The following is a 17307-nucleotide window of genomic DNA, read 5'->3' as shown; positions in this document are numbered from 1 at the left end:
CAAATTTGGGTCTTACTATGAGTCTTTGCTCAATTCCTATTACATAGAAATGAGCAAAGAGGGGAAGCTGTAAAAGCCTAAATTTAACCGGGCTGAAAGCAGAATATGAATAAATATTTATTTAAAAATGTCCATTAAAGTCTATTTACAAATAAACAGGCCTCAAAGCCTGGTGAGCCCAAAGCCCGTTACACTTGTAACCTAATCAGGCCCAAACTACCCAGCAGACCCACAAACACCCGTGACCCAATTAAAACTAGCTAGCCCAAATTCAAAAAGCCCAATTGGCCCAGCTTATTACACCAAGGCAGGAAACCCTAGGGTTTCTGCCTTTCTCCTCGCGCCGCAAGCAGAAGCTTCCAGAAGCAATTTCAACGGATGCGTCTGCTCGTCTCTCACGATGTTTCAGTAACCCTCCATCAGCGCCGTGATCAGTGCACGCGTCTACACCAGCATGGTCACTACCGGATCCCTCGCTCGATTGCCTGCAAGAAAAGGAAACAAACAGCAGATACGCGAAAAAGCAGAGTAGAAAATGACAAGGAAATCATAGCACATCAGTCAAAGATACAATAGAAATTAGAGATTTCTTTCCTTATGTAACGAATCCGTAGGCTATAAAAAGCCTTTGTAACTCTTGTAACGATTACAGACACGCATACAGAAATAAAAAGAGAATACAAGCAGTTTCAAAGAAAAGGTGATTTAACTGTGTGTTTTTTTAGAACATATGCATGTATGTACATTATTTTTAGCAAAAAATAGTAGCTTTTAAAAAGGGGAAGAGATTACCTGTGGAAGGACGAGGATTTTAACCCTCAGACCACCGTACAGGACGGCGCGTGAGCGCGTGAGGAGACCCCTGAACGGAGACTCAGTAGCTCCGGGATCGGCCCCCGAATCCTCTTCCAGAGGATTTTTTTTTCTTTTTTTTAAAAAAAACGGATGTTAAAATGATTTTTAGGGGCGAAATTTGACTTATATAGTCTATTTAAAACGATGTCGTTTTACAACTATAGGATCCGCGTGTTGACCCGATTACCCGGGGAGGATCCGCGCATTTTTGAGAATTGGGTTAATTGCCCAATTGGTCCTCTCGCAATTTTTATACTTTTAATTTCATTTTATTTATTTTTTTATTTGGTATTAATATTTTAATTACATTTCAATTCGACCCTCCCAATGATTTACAATCGTATTAGGGGAAACGGTGACGTTTTGGGAATAGGGCTATTTGCCCATGACCCCTTTGATTTCATGAATGTTTCAAATCGGGTCTTAATTCAGTTTTAGCTTTGTAAATTTGCCCCATAATTTTGTTAAACTTTAAATTTAGTCCTATATTTATTATATTATTCTATATATATATTTTTATTATTTGTTTATTTTAATTTTACTTTTATATTATATATTATAAAATTATTTTATTATGAGTATTATTTTTAATTATATATTATTATTATTTATTATATATATTATTTTCCTTAAATTATTATTTTACATCCTTTTATATATTATTATATTTTCACATATATTATATTTATTAATTACTTATATATATATATATATATTATTTTATACGTTACTTTATATTGTATCTATTATTTTTCTTATATGTTTATATTACATTTTATTATATAATCTTTATTATGTTTTATTTTTATATTATTTATTGTTTTATATATATATATATGTTATGTATATCATGTATCATAAATTATATTATTTTATATATATATATTATTTAAAAATGTAAAGTATTATTATTAAATAATATTTTTAACCCACACTATTTACATATTTTTATTAATTATTTATTTATTTACTATATATTATTTCTTTTAAACTAATATTGTTATATTATGAAATCTCTTACATACTTCTAAACCAATATATTATCATATAATTATTATTCTTTTATTCTTGTTATTATATTATCTATTAAATACTATTTTAAAATGGTTATGAAATGTCTTGTTTTTTAATTGTATGTATATTTTGTTAGCAATCAATTACTCTTTTTATATTAGTTTTTTTATATGTTTTATATTGTATGTATCATGTATGTGTTAAGTTTATTTTATTATAATTATATGCTGATTGACACTATATTTCTTTTATTTGTATATCATACATTATTTGATTTATGTTTTTTTATATCATGCATCATTTAAATATTATTTCGTATGTTTATATACTTTGTTTATTCATTTTCAATACATGCTATACATATATCTTTGTTTGCATTTTTTTGCTTCGTATGTATTATTCTTTATATCGTAGTATTCATTTTTTATCTACCTAGTACAATAATATATTATTATGATTTATAATGTAATACAATTCTTCACGCATCATCTTTAAAAAGACAAGGCTCCAAAATTTTCAAAAAATATAAAGGCAATACTTGGTGTTTGGAAATTTCGAAAAAGTAGTGCCCTAACTTATTGGGTTGCAACTTTTCTCGTTAAGTTTGAATAGTCAAGTACCCTTCTAAAGTTTTTAAAGGATTTCGAAATATAAGTGACTGTCTTGGAATTGCAAAGTGATATGTCCTAACTTACTGGATGTAGCATTTTGCTGTCTTGAGATAGAGATTTCTAAGGGCTAACTTATAGTCGATACTTTGATACAAGTAAACCCAAATTTTCAAATACTTTAAAGAGGATTACATCTTAAAATTTTAATTTTCGACATTAAAAACTTTTTGATAATCAATTAGGTACCAATTTTTGGGCGTTACGAGGGTGCTACCCCTTCCTCGTACGTAACCGACTCCCAAACCCATTCTTTTGATTTCGTAGACCAAAACCAACGATTTTAAAATGAATGTTTTAAAGGTGATCCAATCACACCTAAAAAGATTGGTGGCGACTCCCGTTTTCATTTTTCTTAAAGTCGATTCCCATTTTCCAAAACTCGATTTGAAAATGGTTTCGACAACTACTAAAATTAAGATGAAAATGGGACAATTAGGACACTCTTAGATGTTAGGTATGTACCTAATTTACGAAAGAATCTCATCTGCTTGTGTATCTTAGACTGAAAAGGTTGCAGAATCAACATTGAGTCGAGCGGTATTAAGGTGTCTCGTGGGGCTTTTTTTTGTTAAAAGGTAAAATGATCGATAGTCTTTATATTCTAGAAGGTTCTACAGTGACCGATGAAACCAGATGTCCTTCATCTATTACGGAGTCGAACTCAACTCGTTTAGAGCGGAGGCAACTTGGTCATAGGAGGGAAAAAGGTATGATTGTTTCGTTGAAGAAAGGTTCTCTTTTGGATGCAGGTTTTGAAAAGTTAGGGCACTCTGTTCGTGAAAGTCAGACCCGGGTTAGTTTTGATTTAGCAATGCACAAGTCAAAGGCTAGAAGTCTTCCAGCTTCTCAGCATAGATTCGACTTAATTAATTCCCTGCATAGATTCGACTTTTAACAAAGATGAAATTGTGGAAATACGAGTCAAGGTGAAGATTTGTTGAGTATGCCTCATATTTCAGTCAAATTTGAGAGGTAACCTCCCAGTTAAACTCTGTTTATTTGTTTCAATTGAACTTTGATTAGTCTAGATTATTTTATTATTATTTGACCAACAAATTTAGCCTATAAATAGACTCTTTTATAACCTAAGAAAATACACCCGTTAAAAAAGATTAGAACTCATAACACTTTTAGAGAATTTTGTGTTTGCATTTTGAGGATTCTTTGTTTTCGGGTTTTGGGGTTTAGTTTTTATCTCCATCTTTTAAACTCTTCATTCTTTTGCCAGTATAGTAAAATTACTTTTGCACGTGGTTTTTTATCATCTTTAGAGGGGTTTTTCCACGTTAAATTTGTGTACTCAATTTCTCAATTATTTCTGCTATTCTTTACTTGTTTGTTACTTAATCGGGACAATCCTACATATTCATATAAAAGAAGATGTATCTTTGTATAAAGAATAAGTATAAATAATATATATATATATATATATATATATATACACATAACATAGCAAAAAATAAATTAATGTCATTACTCAATCACTTTAACAAGCATGCGATTAGATAATTTTTAATACCGTAACACAATAAAATACAAATTATTATAAGGTGACAATAAGATATTAAACTTGCAGCTATAGATGTTTAAAATTAAAATTTTTAACCTCCAACTCTTATAGCATAATTTTAATTCAAATTTTATTATCATGCAATATGGAGTCTTTTTTTTTTATTATAAGACTTTGCCAAATTTAATGTTTTAGACATACTACAAGCATGTACACGATGCATTCATATTTATCATAATGTTTATTAGCATCATCCTTTTTTAGCCTTATACTTTTCCACAACTAATAGAATTATAATGTCAATATAAATTGTGATAATTTATAATTTCATTGTCATTCCTTTTATTTTGTATCTACTATGAAATTTACTTCGAAAATGTCTAAATCAATGAGAGGTCCATAATGTCATTAACTGAACAAAAGAAATATAATTTCTATAAAATTATGTGCAATACTCACTTCAGGGATTATGTCAAAATTTTCAAATATCCAAATTGATTTCAATGATAAAAGATGATAAAATGTGATAAATCAAATGTGTATATACATTGTTCCCTTTCATTTTTTTTATCAAACCTTGGCAAAATACACAATCAATAAGCATGTGTCAAATGATTTTTAAGTATCACAAAAATATTTTTGTTCTCTTTGAAGGGCTATTTGGAAAACTTTAGTGATTCTCTTATTTAAATTTATCATTCCCTTTATAGGGGAGAAAAGAATTATTATAATCACTACAATTATAGTGATTATTATACCCATAATAGCTCATCAAAACCATGCTCATAACCGCAGTTATAAATTTGTCCTTTTAAGATTGATTATGTAATGCTATATTCACTTTAGGGAATGAAATATATCTAATGATAATTTTTTATTATAATTTTCTTTCAAAATTGACCCATAATTTTAAAGAATCTTTTACACACTTTCTTAGTGAGGTTGTAGCAAAAATTCATTATACAGTTCTCAAGCATGTATAAATTTAAACACCAAACTAATTATTGCATATAATACACCTTTACAATAGATAAGAAGATATAAGAACAATAATATATTTTAATCAAAATTAAAACTAATCCAATCAATTCTAAAAAAAAAAACATATACCTCCAACGTAGAAATCCCAACAATTAAACTCAAGAAGGGATTGATAAATTCATAGAGATGCAAATAGAGAATTATATATATTAAACTTCTTAATAGAAATCGAATCAAATTTCAAAATATATATATATATATTAGACTTACTTAGGTAATGGTGGATGAGAAGTAGAGACTATGAGCATTCTTTGTAGTGAAGATAAAGTGGTCGTCCCCAAACAAATCTGTAGCAACCACACATGATTTTTTGAACCAAACAATTAAATTTCAATGCTTAGAGCCCAACAAACTTTGACACAAACTAAGAGCTTATTACTCGTTAACAAAATTGTACTGATAACGTATTATAAAACAAAAAGAAAAATAGAATGAACAACAGAGAAGGACAGAAAATTAAAATGATTATTCAATTTTAATTTTGGGATATATAAAAGACTTATACATATCCTCTATTTTTAGGGCCTCAACCACCATAAAAATATAATTAAAATTCTTTATAAATTTTTAGGAGTACAAGAGTTGCAAGGAAATGAATTCTTGGGCAGGGGCTACATGAACATCTATTTTACAACAACAAAAATATTATACTAATAATATCAATTATAATTTAAGAGAAATGATATTTCTTTAATTCCATAATTGTTTTGTTTTAAAGGTTGACTGAAGACAACATTGGATGGAAGATCAATTCGCCTTTGCAATATCTTTAATGATATTTCTTTATGCTAGTGTTGGGCTCATTTACTATTATTACAATGAACAGATTTAACTCCAATATTGAGACGTTACAGCATGGGAACCAATGGCCACGAAAAGGCATAAAAATATTCTAAAAATAGAAAATTTCAGTGCTGTGCGGATTCAGAGTAAAGCCATACTTACAGATAAGTTTCACGGTCTATAAATAGCAAATTCCAGTGCGTGGGTTCAGAGCAAGGCCGAAAGACCTTGCCTAAGATGGATATGGTGAATGCGAACGGAGAGCATGTTAATGAGCTATTTCAAGCTCAAGCTCACGTTTTGAACCACATTTTCAATTTCATAAATTCCATGTCTCGCAAATGTGCAATTGATTTAGGTATCCCAGATGTTATTCAAAATCATGGCAAGCCCATGACCATTACTGAGTTGGTTGCTGCACTGCCACTACTCAACCCTACCAAGGCATGCAACATCTACCGGCTCATGCGTATTTTAGTTCATTCGGGCTTCTTTGCACAACGAAATTTATGCAATGATGCTCAAGAAGATGGTTATGTTCTTACGAATGCTTCTCGTCTGCTAAATAATGATAATCCGTTAAGCGTAACACCTTTTTTGAAAGCTATGTTGAATCCTATTTTAACAGAGCCTTGGCATTGTTTAGGCACCTGATTCTAAAATAATGATCATACTCCATTTGATACCATACACGGATAGACATTCTGGGACTATGCCGACATGACCAAAAGCTAAACAGTTTGTTTAATGAAGGCATGGCTAGCGATGCTCGATTGGTTAATAGCATTCTTATTGACAAGTGCAAAAAGGTGTTCGAGAGATTGAATTCTTTGGTGGATGTTGGAGGTGGTACCGGAACATTGACCAAGGCCATTGTTGATGCGTTTCCACACTTGGAGTGTATTGTGCTTGATCTTCCTCATGTTGTTGCTAACTTACAAGATAGTGGGAACTTGAAATATGTTGCAGGTGACATGTTTAAGGAAGTTCCAGCTTCAGATGCAATTTTACTAAAGGTTTTTTGCTAAATCTTTTATCAATTATCTCTGTTTTAACAATAATGTGCAATAGATATAATCATATCATTTTGATCAATGAATGGGTTATGCTTTTGTGTTAATTAAACAGTGGATATTGCATGATTGGAATGATGATGAATGCTTGAAGATTTTGAAGTGATGTAAGGAGGCAATTTCAAGACAAAACAAGAAGGGAGGAAAGGTGATGATAATAGATATGGTATTGATGAAGAATGAGAAAATGAATGGTGAAGCCTTCAACTCGACAGAAACGCAGCTCTTCTTCGATATGTTGATGATGGTTTTGGTGACCGGAAAAGAGAGACAAGAAGAAGAATGGGCTAAACTATTTTTTGCTGCAGGGTTTAGTAGCTACAAAATTACTCCTATTTTAGGTTTGAGATCTCTTATTCAAGTTTTTCCTTAATTAAAAATCCTATGTTAGGGAGAGAAGTCATGAACACGAAATATCAACACTAAAACAGATATTCTAAATACTAAAAAATTTCCTCTAATTATAATTTATCTCATAATTTATCAAATAAAATATCGCTTTGTGTTTTGGACCAATAATGACATTGCAATTAATGGCTACAGTAAGCTAAATAGAATGAGAAAGAAAATAATCGAAATTTTTATTAAAATAAATAAATTATTACGAGAATATATATGATTTAAATTATTTACGAAAATAGAGTTTTTTACAATGTCATTAGGTGTAGCAAAACTCTCATTCAATAAGTGTCAAAAGTAAATAAGCATGTGATTCAAATTGAATTAAAATTAGAATTATATGTGCATGGATTGAAGTAAAACAAATTACGGACAAAAACACTAAACTATTTAAATAAAAATTAAAAACTGCATACCCATGATTTTTTATAAAAATTAAATTAGGTTTGTTAATGTGTTAAGTGATACTACTAAAAAATTTCTCACCGTAATAATTGACATATAATTGAGTAGGATTTAAAGTGGTTCCATTTGATAATTTGATGGCACCCAATAAAATTATAAAAAAAATACCCATTTTGTAATTAATTAAATTATTTATTTCCTTCAAAACTAATTGACTTGGATTGTTATTTCTTTACCATGTTAGGCATTTTTTATTTATTAGAATCAATTAAAATTATATTAACACAAATCATTAATCTCATTTAAACTCTATTTACTAAAAAATCACCATTTGAGGGTTGGCACTGACACCTACTAAGAAAGATTTAGTTTGGGTCATAGTGGATAGATTGACGAAGTCCGCCCATTTTGTTTCTGTTCGTATGGATTATTCTCTTCAAAAGTTGGCTAAGCTTTATATCTCTATATAGTGAGATTACATGGTGTGCCAATGTCGATTATTTCAGATTAGGATCCTCGATTCTGGAAGAAATTGCACGAGGACTTGGATACTCGATTGGATTTCAGTACAAGTTTTCATCCACAATCCGATGGTCAATCGGAGAGGGTTATTCAGATTCTAGGAGATATGTGCAATCGACTTTCAAGGTAGTTGGGAAGAACATCTACCAATGGCAGAGTTTGCCTACAATAACAGTTACCAGTCAAGTATCGAAATGGCTCCTTACGAAGCTCTTTATGGTAGTAAGTGTCGCTCGCCTTTCTTTTGGATTGAAGTGGGTGAAAGAAAGTTGATTGGTCCATAATTAGTCATAGAGGCCGAGGATAAAATTCGGTTGATTCAAGATAGATTGAAGGCAGCTTCTAGCAGACAGAAGTCTTATGCCGATTTAAAGCTCAAGGACATCGTATTCAATGTGGGGGATTTGGTTTTTCTTAAAGTCTCTCCATGGAAGAAAGTTCTGAGGTTCGGTCAAAAGGGCAAGTTAAGCGTTAGGTTCATTGGTCCTTATTGAGTGCTTAAAAGAGTTGGTCTTGTGGCTTACCAACTAGAATTGCATTCTGAATTGGATCATATTCACAATGTGTTTCATGTCTCAATGTTGAGATGGTATCGATCGGATCCCTCGCATATTGTCCCTGTTGAGGAGATTGAGGTTAAATCGGATTTGACATTTGAGAAGGAACTAGTTCGAATATTAGATAATGAAATCAAAGTGTTAAGGCAAAACCAATTCCATTAGTTAAAGTGCTTTGGAGAAATCATGAAGTTAAGGAGGCTACTTGGGAGCCAGAGGACTTGATTCAACTTTAATATCCCCATCTTTCCGAATTAGGCAATTTCGAGGATGAAATTTCTTTAAGGGTATAGAGCTGTAGCATCCCAAAATTTAGCTTAATGATAATGCAAAATTATATAAAAAATAAGAAGTTAGCTAAGTGGTTAGTTGTTAAATGTAAAAGCGTGGAATTTAATTTGAGGTCCTAAGTTCAAATTCCTTTCATTATAAAAAAATTAATTCTTTTTTTAAAAATCCCTTGTTTTTAGTGTGTGTGTGTGTGTCATCCATAACCTTGTAACCCTAGGTATAAATGTTAATTTTAGACAAAATAATGAACCTTTATTATATTTTTTCCTCACCCTAACCGTTCCTCCCTCCTCCTTTCTTCCTTGATCTTTATTTTTTCTTTCTTCCTCCGTTGTTGTCGTCACCCATAACACCTAGTTTTATCATCTTTTTATTTTCTTTTTTCCACAAGATTTTGCATCATCTCATCTATTCTATTGCTGTCATTTTTCTCTAATTAAAACAACCTCAAATCTATAATAGTGAGTCTCCAAGTTCGATTCCTATCGTTGCCAAGAAGTGTCATTGTCTCTCATAGCATCTAGCTTGTGTAAGATCTCTTTCTCTCTCATTTCCATATTTTTAATCAATTCCTAAAGTGGTTTTAAATCAACCCCTAAATTGGCCACCGCGGGTGGTGGTGCGTGTGCCTATAGGCAAGAAAGGGGGTTGTTTTTCTTTAATTCTTTCCTATCTTTTTCCACCATAATTTTGGGTTCTTGAACCCCTCCTAATCAGACTTGAAACATGTTTTAATTAGGAAAAATCGTTCCTGAGCAATTGGCAAATCGGATTTGACAATTCGAGAAGTGTAAGTGTGGGTAATTGTAAACTAGTTTGCTGTTTCGAAATAGATCTTGGGAAAAGGTTATGGATTAATTCAATGAAAGATTTTAATTAAGATTCCCTACAAATTTTCTAGTATTTAAATTCCCTACAAATTTTCTAGTATTTAAATATGTTAGGTGTTGACCTGAATGCTTCAAAAATCATCAGTAAAGCCGAAAGACGTTCGCGCATACGGTTCGCCTCAAATCAGTGTAAGAAATTTAACTAGTTTGAATTCGAAAAATAATGAAAATTGTGACGATTGGATTGAACCCATTAGTGGGTGTTTAGGATCTGTATAAGGGGTGTAATTATTGAGTTATATACTGATTTCTTTTAATTAGTTAATTTAGGTTAGTTTTAAAGTTTATTAAAGAAACTGCAAGATTCGCTAGTGTGCTACACAAAAAACATAAATAAGGGGTGGGACCTAAACTCAATAACTTGTTTGGTAATAATAAATATTATGATTAAATTGATGATTTTGATTGTTGATTGAGTTTGGCTTAATAGCTAAAAAATTAAATTTGTAAGTGGTCGAATCAGGTACGTTTCGAGCCCTAACTTTTTGGCATGGTAGCATTGTTGCTAGTTTGATTGAATGATTGACATTGTCATGGATATTTTGTTGATTTAACGTATGATTGGTGGTATGTATGGCATGTTTATGAATGAAAATAAAGTTTATGAATGATGTATTTGTACAAGTGAATTTCTATGGTATGTTTGAAAGACTGTTGTACATGCACACAAAAAAAATGAAAGCAAATGAAATTATGTTTTGGGAATAATATCGTCTTTATGGTAGTTTGAAAGTTGGATTATTGATTCCATATTCTGAAAGTATGTGATAATTAAGTACATGTATGAGAATACCAACTAAATGTGAAAATTATTGATTTATGGCTATGTATAAGATAGTCTGACATATTGTATGTGCATGGGATGAGATTATGTGGATGATGGAGGAGTTTCGTGGAGTTTTGGTGGCATATTAAGTCTGCATAGTCAGTGCACTGCACCTAGAGTACCAAGGGGATTGGCGATTTTATCACATTATATGATATTGGCAATTTTATTGCATTATATGTTATACGATAGATTTTCTACATTTATATTATATGGTGATTTCTACCACATCAAGCTTTGCTTGCATACGTTGGGGTTCAGCAGATGAGTTTTGCGGAACTCATGGTGTGTAACGGATGGTTTGGGTATGAATTCATATGTGCATTATGTCATGGTCATGTTACATAAAAATGTTATTATGAATATTGATTGTGTTGTTTGGTTCTATAAGAAAATGCTTGAATGTATGTAATATGCTTGACTGTTTAGACTCACACTGAGCTTGTTAAACTCACTCTATTACTTCAATTTCTGAGGCAAGTAACGAACTTAGGATCGAAATTAGTATACGGACGTATGACGGACATCGGACTTGAAACACCATTATGATGTAATTTATTTAGTTTTCTTTCATATTACTATTCGATTTTTAGACTGTAAAATTACTTAAAACTGTGGCGACCAGAATAACAATTCTTATTATAGGAATGAGCAACACAAAGATCAAATCCTAGTAAACAAGTCGAGCCAATGATGTCAACAGGTAATGACATCACTTCAACTAAGACTTTATCGACATTATTATTATTATACTAATAATGCAATAACAAACGGCTCTTAGGGGTAAACCTCAATGACAGATGTAAAACCCACAATAGGAGTAATTTTGTAAGAACTAAAGCCAGCTGCTAAAAGTAGTTTAGCCCATTCTTCTTCCCGCCTCTCTTTTCCAGCCACCAATACCAACATCAACATGTCGAAAAAGAGTTGTGTTTTAGTTAAGCTTGAGGCTTCATCATTCACTTGCTCATTCTCCCTCACAACGATGTCAACTATGATCAACTTTCTTTCTACCTTATGATCTTGGCTTGAAATGGCCTCTTTACATCGCTTCAAAATTGTCAAGCATCCTTCATCATTCCAATCGTGCAATACCTTCTGTTCAATTATCATTCATAATTAGCTCAAAAAACATAAATCATTAACTAACCCACACACTATGATTACATTTACCTTCAAATCTTTGAATAGTAATTGTGCATTATTTACAAAAGTAAAAATATCAGAAAAAAAAATGAGAATAAATTTAGTAAAGCTTAACCTTTAATAAAATTGCGTCTCCTGTTGGAAATGCCTCAAACATGTTGCCTCCAACATATTTCAAGTTCTTACTGCCTTGCAAACCAGCAACAATATGAGGAAGATCAAACACAGTGCACTCCATGTGTGGAAATGTATCAGCAATGGCCTTGGCCGTAGTTCCTGTGCCACCTCCAACATCCACAAGGGAGTTCAATCCGTGGAATGCCCCTTTACACTTGTCAACTAGAACACTAGTAACCAATTGAGAATCACTAGCTAAGCCATCATTTATCAAATCTTGTAGCTGAGGATCATGGGTAAAATAGTCCCACAATGTCTCGCCATATGCAGTAGCAAATGGGGTATGCTCATCATTTTGGAACCAGGTCCCTAGAAAACTCCAAGGCTTTGTTATAATAGGATCCATTGTAGCCTTCAAAGTAGGTGTTATGCAAAAGGGATTATTCTTGAGCAAAATACGAGAAGAGTTGGTAAGAGCATAGCCTTCTTCTTGAGCATCATTGCCTGGCTTTTGGCGTGCAAAGAAACCCGAGTGAACTAGAATGCGCATGAGCCTATAGATGTCGCATGATTTAGTAGGGCTGAGCATCTGTATCCCAGCAACCAGCTCGGTAATTGTAATGGGCTTGCCATGATCATGAATGATATCAAAGATGCCTAAATCAAGTGCACATTTTAGAGACATGAAGCTTACGAAGTTGAAAGCATGTCTCCAAATGTGAGCTTGTGCTTGGAGTGCCTCAATAGCATCCTCCCCATTAGCATTGCCCATATTCATCTTAGCTGAGGTCTTTCTATTTTGCTATGAATTAACATACTACTAAATATGCTATTTATAGGCTATAATGCTCATCTTTGATTGAACTAGATACCTATGTTCATGTGAGGCGGCCTCTTCCTCAAGTTATGCTCTAAAAATGTATTTAAAAAGTAAGTGGTTGAATTGATTAAATTTTTTCTCTAAAAGTTTAAATGTCCATGTGATACCGTATGGGATGCGACTTTTTATTGGTGCCTTCAAGCTAAACTGTAAGTTCAAAAGTACACTACGGCACCAGAGCATGAACCTGACCAATTGTAAAATGATAAACAAAAGGTAGAATACATACAAAACAAAGTTTAGTCAAACTCACGCAACATGAACTGTACCGACTGTCGAATAGCTTAGATTAATGGGTTTTTTGTTTCATCGGTTTGACGAATTCAAACATTTAAAGTAAATATATTGTTAAAAGATATTTAAAAATTATAAAATTGGTTGAATTTTAACCTTAATGATAATACTCTAAAATGACATACTTTTATATGTTAATTGCATATATATTTTGAGTATGATTCTATTAAATTGTGCTTTTTATGGTTTTTATCTTGTAGGGACTAAATTGAAGGCAAAAGAAAATTTAAGGCAAAAAACGTGAATTTAAAGATAAAATGGGTCAGCATGCGAAGTAGGAAAGAAGTGCAAAAAATACAAAGTGTGAAAGACTTGTGGGCAAAAATTCAAAGAAGGGATTTATAAACAATAAGACTATTTAAATTTGAATTTTATTAGGATTATTGTTGGATTATTATTCAGATTTAATTTCAGCTTTTATCTTTATTTATCTTTTAGAGTTTTAATAGAAACAAATTAAGTTTTCTGTGTACTATAAAGAGGGGATGGAGTGAAAAAAAGAGGGACTTATCTTTTTTATACAAAACTTTCTCTCCCTAAAGCTTTTAGCTTTTGTTCCTTTTATTATTCAATAAAATTCCATTTGATTAAACTTATTTCTTTTTTCCCAAAAAGTATGAGTCACTAAACTCATCTAGCCAAAGGTTGTCGAGATTTCTCAAAAAAGGTTCATGAGGCTTAGAATCCGCACTTAATCTTCTCAACGAGTATTCATCGTTTCTCTGCATTAAGGGACTGACACTTTCGTCCATATCCTTCCAAAAGTGATTTTTTCATCTTGTGCAAAGTCAATCGCTTTGTATGTTTTGGGAAGGTTACACAGCCGATTCGTTAGCTTATTATGTTAGTGGTTGTCGAGCCCAAGAGACAAGATAGCATGGCATTCGCCATTGAGAAGTGATGATCTAGTATAAGACAGTCCCACAAAAGTGATGGTTGGCTATAGTCAAGTTCCTCTAAATTGTAAGGCTAAAATCTAAGTGGAGCTGGTGGCCGTAGGCGTCCTCTTCCACTATAACTGGTTTATTTTGTCATGAGAAGGATCACTTAAAAGCCTAGAATTGAACCCAAGGAGGATTGAAACAACTAGAGGCTAGAATCTCTCAGTCAAATAATCTTTTTTCTCAATTTTGTTTCTCTTTACAATTTCAATTTCAATTTATACAATTCCAACCCCTCCATATTTTTAATTCTGTTTTTTTGTTTTTTTTTTCAGGTACGCTGCTTTTCTTTGGGCACAACTGTGCTTGGGATCTCGAGGAACAAGAAGTTGTGCAAATCCAGTCCTTGAGGATTTAACCCTACTTCCCTTATACTATTCTTTTTTGTTATTTCATAGGGACAGGTTATTTTTTGTGCTTTCAATGACACACCACTTACCGTTAATTCCATTTTTTAACTTTTTTTAAACTATCTATATTAATTCATTTGTGAATCGATCTTTTATCTCTTATTGAACTAATATCTTAATCGATTTCTAATCAAATTAGACAATTAAGACTCAATTTGTTTACATATAAAAAGTTTTACGAAAAACATTTTTTGCATTTTCTTGAGTTTGTTTCACAGAAAACAGCTTGACCAATGGAAAATGGCTTACAAGTCAACGTAAAATAAGCTCTTTTTTTCCTGTAAAATGACTTATCCTTCTGACAAGCGTAAGTCATTTTTTTGGAAAAAGAAGAAGAAGAAGAAGAAGCTCCTCTATAAGTAATATTATTTTTATATAAAAATTAACTTGAATCAATGCTAATATTTATTATATAAAGTTTATTTTTATTTATAAAAATATTTAAAATTATTAAATTTTTAATATAAAATATTAAATCATTTTGTAAAAATCATTAAATTTTTAATATAAAAGTTAATACCCAACACACCCAATAGGGTATTCATTACTCATCCAACCCTACACACCACTCAGTATCAGTCTGGCACATTTTAAAGGTTGCAAGTTAGCTGCTAGATTAATATACGGATACCAAGGATTTAACTACTAGTTCAAAACAGAATACTTCCTCTTGATTCAATTCTCATCCAATGCATATACATACTTCACATAACATTTAATACAGAGTTCTATACGAATATTCAAATATACTCATATTCGTGTACAATAGATCAATTCTAGTAATTTTAGTCAAACACAATGCACATATTGATAATCAGTAGTCAAGTACTAGATCACAGAATAGCAGTTTATGTAGTTAAATTCAGTTCAAAAGACCTCACAGAAGGCTTGTATACAGCTCGAGTTATATTCGAAATATAACAAAATTTCACAAACTGGCCTACACACCCGTGTAGTCTCACACGACTTGGGTAGTTGGCCTGTGTGGCCCCACACGGCCTGATACATACCCATGTTCTTGCTCGTGTATCTTACACGGCCTAACACACGGCCATGTCCTCCACTCGTGTAATCATTATTTTGTAATAAGTGAGTTACACGGCCTAGATACACGCTCGTGTCCTTTACCCGTGTGAACCTTGCACTAACATGGCCACACACAGTCTAGACACACGCCAGTGTCCCTTGTACATGTGGCTTTTACTTGGTAAACAGTAAGTTACACAGCCTACCATACGGCTTGGCACACGGCATGGTGTCAATAGCCATGTTTTTCGGCATCCAAAACTTGAAAAAGCTCGGGTTTTCGGTACGCACCTGAAGAAATTTTGACACGAAATATGCAGAGAAAATCCAAAGCCTAGGTTGACTAAAACCATGAATTTCACATAATCAACACTTTTAGCACTATGTCAAAACTTTGACGAAAGACCTCTAACAAAACAAACACTTACCAGCGATTCAACTACACCCAATCGAAATAGATTGTTGGGAAATGCTACTTCCAACACCTACTCCTAAAGTAAGGAAACCAAAAATTGTTTAACTAAAAAAATTCATCTATTAGTACGACACTATATCAACAAAACGAAACTGTTGTTTTATAGAATTCCCAATTGAATTACATAGCTAATTTCCAATTGATAATACAGGAAACGTACCTACCCGACCCGGACAGCAGATCAAAACAAGAAGTCCAACAATTGATAAAATAAAAGAAAAAGAAAGAAAAACAAAAGGAACTAGAAGATGGGAGGAAAAAAGAGGAAACGTTTTAAAAAATTATTTTAACCACCAATAAGTTTTCCGACAGTAAGAAAAAATATTCCCTAATGCATACGCTAAGACTCAAACACAAGACAAAATAGAATATAGAAGTTTAACCAATGAACCAGCAGGCTCATTCTTGTCACAAATTTACATAGAATTAAATTGAAGTCAACAGCTCAAGAGCAAATATTAGTTAAAATTGAATTAGTAAAACTTCTAAAGACGCGACTCGAACTCTCAACCTCAAATGCATAAGAAAAGCACATAGCCATAGATACAGAGAATTAATTACTATAGAATCCCACAAGTAAACATTCAAATTTTTGGGGCGTTACATTAGGTTATTGGTTAATATATTTAAAAAATCCTTAAATTATTATACTTTGTTTAAACAAGTTTTATGTTATTTTTATAGTTAAATAAGTCCTCAACCTATAATTTTTACCCATGAAAGCCTTTCATTTTTTTTTTTTTTTCTCAGTCAATACAAAGATAACAAAAAAATAAAGATGTTGGAGAAATCCAACCTCTTTCAAAAACAACAAGATTACAAAACACCCATAGTAACCTTACACGCTAAAGAACAACCCGGTATGAAGTAACTAACTACGACTCAAACAATCACAAAAATCGCCACCAAGCTTTAAACAGCGAAGATCTCCTAAAACTTACTTTTGCCCATACAATTGCCTTGATAGAGTATAATTATGAGTTGAGCCTATAATAGTTTATTAAAACCACAAACAATGCTAATGACTAGATCCCACAACATCCATGGTTTATAACTCCAATCTAACAACCACTTTAGAAAAGCACACAAGTCAAACTCAATAACTAGAGGAACTTTCCCATGCCCTCCCTTACTATAAAACATCTTCACGATTGTTTTTGTGGCTCTTACTTCAACCATTC

General features: G+C 32.1%; 2 protein-coding genes across 2 annotated transcripts; one reads left to right on the top strand and one right to left on the bottom strand.

Moving 5' to 3' along the window:
- Positions 1-6089: 6089 nt before the first annotated feature.
- Positions 6090-7406, top strand: LOC108488922 (probable O-methyltransferase 3). Its single transcript, XM_053019675.1, has 2 exons — positions 6090-6890; positions 7003-7406. Exons 1-2 carry the CDS (start codon positions 6630-6632, stop codon positions 7051-7053), a joined length of 312 nt encoding a protein of 103 aa, XP_052875635.1. The 5' UTR covers positions 6090-6629; the 3' UTR covers positions 7054-7406.
- A 4033-nt stretch (positions 7407-11439) lies between these two features.
- Positions 11440-12901, bottom strand: LOC108488881 (trans-resveratrol di-O-methyltransferase-like). The gene is made up of 2 exons (XM_017793159.2): positions 12099-12901; positions 11440-11935 (listed from the first exon to the last, which is right to left on the bottom strand). Exons 1-2 carry the CDS (start codon positions 12876-12878, stop codon positions 11615-11617), a joined length of 1101 nt encoding a protein of 366 aa, XP_017648648.1. The 5' UTR covers positions 12879-12901; the 3' UTR covers positions 11440-11614.
- Between the last annotated feature and the right edge of the window lie 4406 nt (positions 12902-17307).

Source organism: Gossypium arboreum, chromosome 10 (genome assembly GCF_025698485.1).
Source record: "Gossypium arboreum isolate Shixiya-1 chromosome 10, ASM2569848v2, whole genome shotgun sequence".
Lineage (NCBI taxonomy): Eukaryota > Viridiplantae > Streptophyta > Magnoliopsida > Malvales > Malvaceae > Gossypium > Gossypium arboreum.
This window is presented reverse-complemented; position numbering and strand designations above follow the sequence as displayed.

Bases quoted from the DNA above. Each gene is read 5' to 3' on its own strand.
- LOC108488881 (XM_017793159.2), bottom strand. From the start codon at position 12,878: ATGAATATGGGCAATGCTAATGGGGAGGATGCTATTGAGGCACTCCAA. The intron at 11,936-12,098 runs GTTAAGCTTTAC...ATAATTGAACAG, and splicing joins GAGACGCAATTTTATTAAAG to AAGGTATTGCACGATTGGAA.
- LOC108488922 (XM_053019675.1), top strand. From the start codon at position 6,630: ATGGCTAGCGATGCTCGATTGGTTAATAGCATTCTTATTGACAAGTGC. The intron at 6,891-7,002 runs GTTTTTTGCTAA...TTAATTAAACAG, and splicing joins CAGATGCAATTTTACTAAAG to TGGATATTGCATGATTGGAA.